The 12,448-nt window shown below is 40.2% G+C and overlaps 1 protein-coding gene across 15 annotated transcripts in view; it reads left to right on the top strand.

Annotated features, from left to right (window-relative positions):
- CADPS (calcium dependent secretion activator) overlaps positions 1-12,448 on the top strand; it is a 471,095-nt gene that overhangs the window by 221,870 nt on the left and 236,777 nt on the right. For all 15 annotated transcript variants that reach the window (XM_086367063.1, XM_086367067.1, XM_086367064.1 and 12 more), the window contains exon 6: positions 3,877-3,998. In XM_086367063.1, the coding sequence (XP_086223189.1) occupies positions 3,877-3,998 (122 nt within the window). The remainder of the gene's footprint in view (positions 1-3,876; positions 3,999-12,448) is intronic.

Here is a 12,448-nt window from a genome sequence, read left to right on the forward strand (position 1 = left end):
CCCAAGAAAGAATCCCTTTGGGCCAGAATTATGGCAGAAGTCTCAACATGTCAGTAGTTGTCTGTCACTTTGACTCACATGTTTGTTTATCATACATGCAATGTAAGGAGTGGATCCGATCTAACTGCATCAGAGTTATTAAAAACTGGTTCAGTGTGCACATTCCAGCACCCCCAAAACTGTTGACCCAAATCTCTAGAGGAGGAGAATATAAAATGGTGTGGCCACTTTTGAAAATAGCTTTGTGGTTTCTCAAAATGGTAAGCATAAAATTACCAGGTGATCCAGCAATTCCACTCTTAGATATCTGCCCTAGAGAGATGAAAATACATGTCTCCACAAAGACTTGCTCACAAATGTTTATAGCAGCATCATTCAGTATAGCAAAAAATGGAAACAGTCTAAATGTCTATCAACAGATGAATGAATAGACAAAAATGTGGTACGTCCATAGAATGCTCTTCACCAATTAAAAATTAATAAGCTACTGATAACATTTTTTAAAATATAGACGAACCTTCAAAACATTATGCTTAGTGAAAGAAGCCAGATGCAAGAGGCCACATATTATTTGGTGCCATTGATATGAAATGTCCAAAAAGGCACATATCCAGAAACTGAAAGTAGGTTAGTGTTGTCTAGGACAGGAGGTAGCAATGATCATAAGGAAACTTATTGGGGGAGAGAAAAATGTTCCAAGCAGTGATTTGTTATGATGGTTGTACAATCTAATAAACTTACTGAAATTACCATATTGTGCACTTGAAACGGTGAATTATATGATATGTAAAACATGCCTCATAGCCCTGGAACGTGCGTTTTAAGGAGCTATCCAGGTACTCCTTACATACTCCAAAGTTGGAGACCCATTCATAAAATATGAAAGCTCAAACTCTGTAAGGATTTTATGATAATCCAAGATAGGAAACTAAGAGAATAGATCAAATTTCTATAGATTTAATTAAAATTTGTAAAGATTAAATTAACATTTTAGAACATCATTAAGGCTTGCTGTGAATGAACTGCCGGTAATTTGTTTTACTGTGCTCAGTTCAGATTGGGATAGTCACATTGCAGTATTTTCAACATGTATTTTGCAAGTAGAAGAGGCAGTATTCAGTTAAATATAGAGCACTTTGTGCATGAAAAAATTACCAGTGTAATTTCACACAAACTTCCTTCCTTTTTTTCATACTGCCACCTGAGATACTGAATGCTTTTTCTTAGGTGTCTTTGAATTTGATTATTGCCAATTAAAGGTGGCAATTTATTCCCTACTGCCTCTTGTCTTCCTGCTAAAAGGTGAGGGGAAACTGGTTTATTGATTTGCATGAAGCTTTTAAGTCTGTAATTTTCTAATTCTTTATCAGTGCTCAGTATTAAACAGCTGATTGTCAAAAATACCGATGTGGGTGAGTCCCCAGCCGTACCCCCATGTGTACACGAGTCAAACAGGTTGTAACTTGTAAGTGCAAGTGCAAAATGAAGCGCCCTAGGTTTCCCAAGTACTTTGTAATTAGAGCGCTAGATTGCTCATCATTCTAAGTCAGCAACGGAAGGCCTTGTGTATCTGTTTGTGAATGTGTTTTGGTGGACACAGTGAGGGGACCTAAAAAGAGACAGAGAGAGAGAGGACGGTCATCCCATCAGGGCAGACTAGGTTTGAATTCGTAGGCTTGTACCAGATATATTTTATGTAATTATAGAATTGCATGGCTGGAAGGGACAGTAGAGAACAGTTCCCTGAAGCAGGAGATCTGATGTCCAGGAATACAAGGGGAGTGTCCCTGGACAGGTGGTGGTTAGGGAGAAGTGTTCTGATGAAAACCAGTAGGTATCTGTAGAATCCGTCACCATCATTCACTCAGTGAATCCTCACAACAACCCTTCAAGGCATTTGCAAATATGGAAACAAAGCCTTGGAGTAGTTAGCTGCTAAGTCGCTTCAGTTGTGTCCGACTCTGTGCAACCCCATAGATGGCAGCCCACCAGGCTCTCCTGTCCCTGGGATTCTCCAGGCAAGAACACTGGAGTGGGTTGCCATTTCCTTCTCCAACGCATGAAAGTGAAAAGTGAAAGTGAAGTCGCTCAGTCGTGTCCGACTCTTAGCGACCCCATGGACTGCAGCCCACCAGGCTCCTCTGTCCATGGGATTTTCCAGGCAAGAGTACTGGAGTTGGGTGCCATCGCCTTAGTTAAGAACCTTGTAAATCATTACACAGCTAGTGAAGATGCAGGTTCAGGATTTGAACTCAGATCTTTAAAACTCCAAAAATTGTGTTCTTTCCCTAGAGCCTCTCACATTTTTCATTTGATGGTTCTTTCCACCTAGTGAAAAGATGTTCAGTTACATGCATCATCTCATTAGATCCTCACACAGTAGCCATAGAGAGAGAGAGAACCTGTACCACTATCCCCACTCTACAGATGAGGAAACTGAGGCTCAGGAGATTTAAAAGTAGAGTGACTTGATGGTCAAGATTTGCCCAGTATCTGATGAGTGGTATACTGGCTTCTGGATCTGCAGCATCAGTATCTGCACTACCAGGGAACTAGTTACAAATGAGAAGTCTTGGGCTCTACCCATGACGTGCTAGTCAGCAGCTAAGTGGGTGAAGCCCAGCAGTGTCTGGATTATCCTTCCAGGTGATTCTGGTTCACACTGAATTTGAGAATCCCTGGGCTATTATGCAGAAAATTGACTTGTGAATCTTGAGGTAATGCAGGCCCTATTGTCTTAGGCTTCTTTGAATCGAGCCTGTTTAAGAAGTGTACAGTTTTTGCACATCCATAATCTTTCTCCTTATATAATGCCATTAGGTCTTTTGGAGTACAAGTCAGTGATTTGTTAATATCCTTTGGTCTCTATCGATCTCTGATGCAAGTCATTTGTTCCTGATTTTTAAATCAGTGTCTTCTCTGCTCCCTTCCCTCTGATGAGTGGCAGTATGTACCACTAAATATGAAAATAGCAGGTGACTGAATGGAGTTGGAGGGTAGTGGTGGGAAATGCCAGGAGTTGTAAATAATATAACTTGGTCAATCCAAACCCAGCCTTTTTCTCAGTCTAGAAAGAGAGTATACAATTGTAGGCTTTTTTTTTTTTTTCACTCTACAATTTTAGCCTGCACAGAATTTGTTTATTTTATTTCTCTGTCTTAAAGTTATTGTCACAATTTCAAGTTCAGATTTCTAACTTTGACTGTGATTCAGGTTTCCATTTTCTGGTAGCAGAAGCTGGAGTATTTGGCAATCCATTTACCTCTAGACTGAAGTAAAGCAAGGCAACAGGGGCTGTAGCAAAGTAGCAGTTGCCCCGTTTAAATGGAGCTCTCCAGTTTGCCACAGTCCCCATCACTCCCTTTTGCATCTCTGACTCTCATGCCAAATGGTACTTGCCCTTTATCTTAGCACTTCTGTTATCACTTACTTTTTGTAGAGAGGAAAGTGAATTTCTTGGCCTATGTCTCCATCAGGTTCTGAGTTAAAAAGCTAGACTCTATATTTTTTTTAAATCTATTTTTAAAAATAAGATTTTTTTTAGAATCTATTTCTTTTGGCAATGAAAAATCAAGATCTTATGTGTTTTTAACACAGAAAAGAGTAGCCCATTCCACTTAATCTGGCTCCTGTGTGCATCTGAGTTAGTGAACCTTGTCTTTCCATCTGGGAGGCAATAAGCTACACTATGAAGAATTGCATCTTTGTGCTGGATATGTCCCAGCATGGCCGGTAGAAACCTGATTGAAGTTCTCAGATACCTGTTGGGGTTTTGTGTATATGCATGAGACAGGTCTTAACGTGTCTATTTTCCTCTGGCTGACGCTGTCCATAGACTTTGACAGTAAACTCTGCTGTGTGCGACTCTGTTTGCAGGTGGTGATCATGGAAGTCCAAGGCCTCAAATCCTTAGCTCCAAATCGCATCGTATATTGCACGATGGAGGTGGAAGGAGGAGAGAAACTACAGACCGACCAGGCTGAGGCTTCAAAACCAACGTAAGTTGTGTTTCTCCCCGGTTCACCTTCCAGGTGGTTCTCATTGGCATCATTTGGGCCAACTCCCAAGTTGAAGATTGGTTTCCCCAGAAGATTACAGTGACATCCACCTTGTTTATTCTCCAGACAGAATGACTTGACTACATTTTCACTTAGCAGCCTTAATAAGGGTTCCATTCCTTCACAGCAGAGAACAGAAGGAAATGTGAGATACAGTCTCCTTTCTGGAGATTTTGTCCGTTTACCTGACAGAGTTTAGTCATCACCTGCTGGTTTCAACAGGATATGCAGGGGAGCTTGATGTAATTATTTTTTATTATATTTACTAAATAATATTTGGTTTACAGTATAAGCATTTTTTCCAAAATCTTTCTCTGTGCGCCACAGTTATGAATATATCAGCTAAGCAGTACGTTACATGAGGCACAATCCATTAATTTGTTAGGTAAACACATTTTATTAAGGACTCTCTGTGTGTGTACAGTGTGCGGTTGCACAGTGGAGAGGAAAGTAGTCTCTGTTATAGCCCAGCAGAGCTTAGAGTTGAGTGGGGGAACAGGAAAAGAGTCTCACAAATTTATAGCTACAAATAGATACAAATGCTGAGAAAGAAGGAGTGCTTTGTGAGGAGACATCAGGGGAATCTGAACCAGTGTGTAGAGACAGATTCAGAGCAGGCCTTCTTGAGAAGTTATAAGACATTTAGGCTAGTATTATAAAAGCTGAGCAAAGGAGTTGGGAGTAGAAAGAGCATTCCATGCAGAGTCAGCTTGTGCAAAGGCCCTGTGGTCAGCAGAGGCCCTGTGGCATGGCAGCATTGAAAGAAGGCCAGTGGGGCTGGAGTCCAGAGAACAAAGTATGCCATAATCTGCCACAGGGCAGGAAGGGGCCACACCACGAAGAACCTTGCTAGACCACAGAGAGGAAGGATAGGCATGTGTGATTAGACATGTGTTTTGAGAGGATTACCCTGGCTGCAGTAAAAAGGGCTGGAGTCAATGTAGGAGGCCAGTTAGGATTCTATTGAGTTGGTTCCCAGGAGCTATGATGATGAATGTATTTGGGTCAATAGACACTCAGACTGCAAAAAATTCTTGAGAGATCACTGTTCTCTTCCCTCCCTCCCCACTGCCTCTTTCCTTTTCTATCTCAGTTAAACTAGCCTAGGATAATGAACATCTTTTTTATTGTTAATTCCGAATAAAGTCATAAAAAGGATAACCCCTAACAGCAGCTCTCCTCCTCCAAAGCATTATGAGCTGTTTGGCAGAACATGAATAATGTACTGAGATGTTCAAACAAAATAGTTCAAAGAAAGCACTGAATGTTTCCCTGACTAGGGAAAATCTGAGGGCATTGTGTGCCTTCAAGTGGTTCTTTGTATGAATACGCAAAGGCCTCAGATGCTCAAATCTGGGTGAAATTAACGAATGCGTGGAGGAGGAAGTTGGAACCAAAGCAACTTGTCACACTCCATCCTTCCTCCCTTTTTAAAAATTTAGTTTCAGACTGAAAATGAATGCTGTTTCTTTTTTATCACCATTGATAAAAATCCCAGTTTTCCCCCCAGCTGTCACCATAGCCTGATCATAATCAATGCTGTTAGGTTGTTGCATTATTTATATGTGCTTTTGGAAAATGTGTCATGTGGTGGGAAGAAAAACTTCTTTGGTGTTCATGCTAACATTTTAAGAAGTTGAGCCCAATATAGTGTCATATATAGAGAAGGAAGGAAAAAACTCTGATTATTTGAACATGCTGTTGTTTGATATTAGCTACTTAACTCAAAATGTAATTCATATCAGTTTATGGGGTTTAAAGGTTTCAGTTGCCAAGGTGAAGGATGAGCTGATTTTCGTGTGCATATGAATGCTTAAAACAGAGTTTCAGATTACAAATATTGAATGCTTTGGTTATACATTTACTCACTTCCATACATGTGCGTTATTATGTCCATATTAATAAACATCTCACACTGAAGCATTTTGCTTTTTTAGCTAGAAGTTAAGTTTTTTCTTTATTACTCTTCAGTCAGTGAGTAGGTATTAGCAGAACCCCACAGAGTGCTTGTTTGTATTTTTTGTTTTTTAATACCATAAGAATGCAGCTTTCATAACTATCATCAGGTCAAATCAGTCAGTAGTGGCTAACTAGAGTGCTGTTTTGAGAATGGTTCTGAAGCCAGATCTATATTCAGAGGAAAATAAAGCGTAATCAATATGATAAAAGAGGCACGAGTGCCTTGTGTTTGCCATTTCTAGAGTATCTCAAAGAGGTCTACCAAATTCATGTTTCTTCCTGTCTCTTCCTTTCTCCTTCCTATATGGATTCTCCTTCTAAGCTCTGCTCAGCTGCCTTCTAAAGCCGCAGGTGTTTCTCCGCTCCTCTGCCCTTTTCTTCATCATAGCTCACTGCTAATACTGCTGCTCTGCCTCCAGTTTCATCCGACAGGATGAAGGAGCCCGTGCACATTCACGCAGGTGCATTTTCTTCCTCCCTCTCGTTTGGACTTACTCAGAATCCTCTTCATCATTTCCTTTCTCTGAAGCTTGTATTTCTTCTCCTTTCCTCCTTGGTTCTGCTCACAGTTTTTCCCATTACTAATCTCTAACTGTCATCTCTGCTACTTGATTTTGATTACCCCAAAAAGTACCCTTTGGAGGGTCATCTTTCATCTGCCCTAATAACTCCACTTCATTATCTGACAAATTTAGCCCTTTTCCTGCCCTATTCATCTTCTGATTCTTGTCTCTGACTATTCCTACAACCAACTGATGCCCAACTGATGACACATTCTAAAACCAGGATTCCTGCTGCTAAGTCGCTTCAGTCGTGTCTGACTCTGTGCGACCCCATAGACGGCAGCCCACCAGGCTCCCCTGTTCCTGGGCAAACAAAAACACTGCCTCATGGTAAGAAAATCCCTCTACTCTCTTTCACAGGAGGTGGGCAAATATATCTGAGTTCTTGAAACCACAGTCTTTCCCTCTCCACTTGCACGCCTTCCTGAGAAGCTCACTGAAAAGGGGGATTTCAGTGACTCCTGCCTCAGCCCCTCATCAGTTTCCTACCAAAGCAGAAATGGTATGTTGCAAATGAAGGCAACGGTTTTTAAAGTAAGTATATCTCTTGAAAAACATCTGAGATATACTTACTTTAAAAAACGTTGCCTCTGCCGGCATTCAGAAGTTGTTTTGTGGAATTTACTCGACATTTGAGCAAGCTCTGGGAGTTGGTGATGGATAGGGAAGCCTGGCTTGCTGCAGTCCATGGTGTCACAGAGAGTTGGATACAACTGAGCGACTGAACTGAACTGAACAAGGATGAATATTTATCATGAGAATTATTGGGCTTAAAACTACTTATGAAGATGATATATCAGATGTATTAAAAGTATATTCAGATGATCAAAGAAAAGGAAATTTCTTTATTTTTCTCTAGAGCTGATCTGATAAGTTCTTACTTACACTGTAGTAGATAAAAGAAAGTGAAATTTTAATCTAAACCTGTAAATGTAATCCAGTAAAATAATTTTAAACATCCAAAAAAAATAAATAAAAATAAAATAAAAATAAAAAACGTTGCCTTCATTTGCAGCCTGGTGGGCTGCCGTCTGTGGGGTCGCACAGAGTCGGACACGACTGAAGCGACTGAGCAGCAGCAGCAGTGGATTTACAATGTTGTGTTAGTTTCTGGTGTGCAGCAAAGTACCTCAGTTACATATTCTTTTTAATATTCCCTTCAATTCTAGCTCATTTCCAGGTACTGAGTATAGCTCCCTGTGCTATACAGTAGGTCCTTGTTGGTCATCTATTTTATATATAATACTTTGTCTGTACTAAAACAAAACTCCTGACTTCCCCTCCCCAGCCTTCCCCTTCGGTAATCGCAAGCTTGTTTTCTCAGTCTGTGAGTCTGTTTCTGTTTTGTGGATAAGATCATCTATGTCATATTTGAGATTCCACATATAAGTGATGTCATATGGTATCCATTTTTCTGTCTCTGATTTTACTTCACCTAGTATGAACATCTCTGGGTCCATTCATGCTGCTGCAAATAGCATTATTTCATTCTTTTTTGTGGCAGAGTTATATCTCATTGTGTGTATATACCACTTCTTTGTCCATTCAGTTATTAATGGACAGGTTGCTTCCATGTCTTGGCTGTTGTAAATAGTGCTGTTGTGAACATCAGGGTGCATATATCTTTTCAAATAGTGTTTTCTCCAGCTATATCCCCCAGAGCAGGATTGCTGAATTATATGATAGTTCCGTTTTTAGTTTTTTAAGGAACCTCTCTACTGTTCTCTATAGTGGCTCTTACCAATTTATAATCCCACCAATAGTGAAGGAGGGTTCCCTTTTCTCCACACCCTCTCTAGCATTTGTTATTTGTAGATTTTTTTATGATGGCCATTCTGACCAGTATGAGGTGATACCATATTTTAGTTTTGATTTGCTGTTCTCTATTAATTAGTGCTGTTAAGCATCCATTCATGTGCTTTTTAGCCATCTGTATGTTTTACCAAAATGTCTATTTAGTCATAGAAATGTCTGTTTAGATCTTCAAAAGCAGTGTTTCTTGAAGGGTGGCACTCTTACTCTGCTGATAACAGAGATCATGTTAGGTGTTAGGAAGGCCTAGAATTGAGTAACATCAAGTCATATGAGAAGGAAGTTACCCCTCCATGTATTTTTCAGTTTTTCTGATCAAGTCAAGGAGAATGCTTATATTGGTTCTGGTAAATCTTTAATCTGAGGAGGCCTTACCAATAGCTGTGAAAAAAAGAGAAGCCAACAGCAAAGGAGAAAAGGAAAGATATACCCATTTGAATGCAGAGTTCCAAAGAATAGCAAGGAGAGATAAGAACGCCTTCCTCAGCGATCAGTGCAAAGAAATAGAGGAAAACAATAGAATGGGAAAGACTAGAGATCTCTTCAAAAAAATTAGAGATACCAGGGGAACATTTCATATAAAGATGGGCTCAATAAAGGACAGAAATGGTATGGACCTGACAGAAGCAGATGTTAAGAAGAGGTGGCCAGAATACACACACCTATACAAAAAAGATCTTCACGACCCAGACAGTCACAATGGTGTGATCACTGACCTAGAGCCAGGCATCCTGGAATGTGAAGTCAAGTGGGCCTTAGGAAGCATCACTATGAACAAAGCTAGTGGAGGTGATGGAATTCCAGTTGAGCTATTTCAAATCCTAAAAGATGATGCTGTGAAAGCGCTGCACTCAATATGTCAGTAAATTTGGAAAATTCAGTAATGGCCACAGGACTGGAAAAGGGCAGTTTTCATTTCAATCCCAAAGAAAGGCAATGCCAAAGAATGCTCAAACTACTGAACAATTGTACTCATCTCACACGCTACCAAAATAATGCTCAAAATTCTCCAAGCCAGGCTTCAGCAATACATGAACCATGAACTTCCTGATGTTCAAGCTGGTTTTAGAAAAGGCAGAGGAACCAGAGATCAAATTGCCAACATCTGTTGGATTATCGAAAAAGCAAGAGACCTTCAGAAAAACATCTGTTTCTGCTTTATTGACTATGCCAAAGCCTTTGACTGTGGGGATCACAATAAACTGTGGAAAATTCTGAAAGAGATGGGAATACCAGACCACCTGACCTGCCTCTTGAGAAACCTATATGCAAATCAGGAAGCAACAGTTAGAACTGGACATGGAACAACAGACTGATTCCAAATCAGGAAAGGAGTATGTCAAGGCTGTATATTGTCACCCTGCTTATTTAACTTCTATGCAGAGTACATCATGAGAAACGCTGGGCTGGAAGAAGCACAAGCTGGAATCAAGATTGCCGGGAGAAATATCAATAACCTCAGATATGCAGATGACACCACCATTATGGCAGAAAGCGAAGAAGAACTAAAGAGCCTCTTGATGAAAGTGAAAGAGGAGAGTGAAAACGTTGGCTTAAAGCTCAGCATTCAGAAAACTAAGATCATGGCATCCGGTCCCATCATTTCATGGCAAATAGATGGGAAAACAGTGACAGACTTTTATTTTGGGGGGCTCCAAAATCACTGCAGATGGTGATTGCAGCCATGAAGTTAAAAGACGCTTACCCCTTGGAAGGAAAGTTATGACCAACCTAGACAGCATATTAAATAGTAGAGACATTACTTTGCCAATAAAGGTCCATCTAGTCAAGGCTATGGTTTTTCCAGTAGTCATGTATGGATGTGAGAGTTGGACTGTAAAAAAAGGCTGAGCGCCGAATAATTGATGCTTTTGAACTCTGGTGTTAGAGAAGACCCTTGGGAGTCCTTTGGACTCAAGGAGATCCAACCAGTCCATGCTAAAGGAGATCAGTCTTGAGTGTTGATTGGAAGGACTGATGTTGAAGCTCCAATACTTTGGCCACCTGATGCAAAGAGCTGACTCATTTGAAAAGACCCTGATGCTGGGAAAGATTGAGGGCGGGAGGAGAAGGGACTGACAGAGGATGAGATGGTTGGATGGCATCACTGACTCAGTGGACATGAGTTTGGGTAAACTCCAGGAGTTGGTGATGGGCAGGGAGGCCTGGCTTTCTACAGTTCGTGGGGTCACAAGAGTCAGACTGAGCAACTGAACTGAACTGAACTGAAATCTTTAGTACCCCTACCAGCCTCATACTCAGAGCCTTTGGCAGACAAGAGCCTTCCATTAGAATCTAATAGCATGATTTAGATCTCATTTAACAAAAAATGTTTTCTGTGTACTGGGTCTTGGAATGATTTAAATAAGAATGGATTATTTTTCCTGGATGTCTCCTTTGAAGTTTATGTATAAGGGAATGATGTAGAAGGCAGACATTTATATTGTCTTAACAAGCGTACTTGGGATGCTCTCCTTACATCCAGCTAGTGCTGGGGCTATGGACATAAATAACAGAAATCAGGCCTTGGCCTCATGGGTCATTCATTCTGGTAAAGGACACAAAAAACAAACTAATGAACGAAAAATTTATGAGGTAATAAAGATTGTACTTTATATTACCTTCCAGTCATGGTTGGTGACATAGGTTTTTCTTTTTAAAGAACTATATTAATATTTAGATAGTGAATTAATTTACATAAAATATATTAAGCAAATAACAACACAGGTGATGCCTAAGTATGATTTTTTAAAAAATCATGTAGCTATCTTGTGTTGGTATGTGGAAATGGCGAAGATTGGAAAGATGACATGCAAATTAATTTGGAGAAATGGTGTAAGGAAACCTGATCTGTATTCCCTGAGTGCAGGATGCAGCCCCAGATGCCTGCCCTTCTCAGTGGATTCACATGGCACATGCTGCCATCCAACCACAGTGTGTGCTGAGGACTAAATACAAGAGAAATTTAAGGAATTCTGCTGAAAAGAAAGGCAGTTGCAGTCAGCAGCCCAACATTGTGCTAGCTTCTCTGAAATTATATTCTTCTGAACTGAAGCCAAGAATGCCACTTGGTATTTTATTATTTAGCAACTCTGTTATTCCCTGACAAACCATGGGCTTCATGATATCTGGATTTTATTACTGTCAGGAATTTGAAAATACGATCAAACCTTTTCCTGACATTTTCCAAGAGAATAAGAAACTAAAATATCCCAATGGTATACTGTGCTATAGCCATAGCATTTTCTAATGGCATCTTATCTGATAAGAACATATTTTTTATTAAAAAAAAAAAATACAGAGACTTGCTATAACATTTTTCTTCTGTGAAATATATTATTTGTCCTAATGGTATAATTCAGAGTGGGCCGGGCTTATTATGCCCAAATTATTCTTAGAAACACAGTTCCATTAAATTGCCCCACATTAAGTCAGTTACAAAGTCAGAAAGGAAGTCATGCCCTCCAGTTTGTTGTCTAATGCATCATCTTCTTAATGGTACTTCCTTCTTCAATTTAGCTAAAAATCTGTTCCTGTGTACTTGGAATGGTTTAAATGGAAAGAGTGCATGACCCCTTTGAAATTTAGGTATAAGGGATGATGCAAAGGGTAGCACTTATATTCCCTCAGCACATGTATGGGGGATGCTCTGCTTGTGGCCAGCGAGTGCTGGGGCCACAGCTGTGATTAGCACATCAAGCCCTGCCTTCATGGAATATACAGTCTAGTAAAAGGCACAGGCAGTAAACAAGTGAATAAATGAATTCACATTATAAAAACAGAACATAATTCAGTTCTGTGAGAAATGAACAGCCTGCTCCAGTAAAAAGTAACAGGGCTGTAGGGTACTCAAGTGAGCAAGGCAGCCCACTCAGAGTGGGTAGTGTGTGATATAACACCTGAAGGATGAGAAGGATCCAGCCATTAGAAGATTTTAAGCCAATGAGGGAGGGTACAATTGGATTTCCATCTTGAAACCTGGAGCCTCTTTACGGACCAAAGTAAACTCGAAACCGTGGATGTCTTGGTCAACAAATAAGACAACAAATAAGAGCA

This window comes from Bos grunniens, chromosome 22 (assembly GCF_055505025.1).
Source record: "Bos grunniens cultivar Pamir isolate PY7600 chromosome 22, Bosgru_T2T1.0, whole genome shotgun sequence".
Lineage (NCBI taxonomy): Eukaryota > Metazoa > Chordata > Mammalia > Artiodactyla > Bovidae > Bos > Bos grunniens.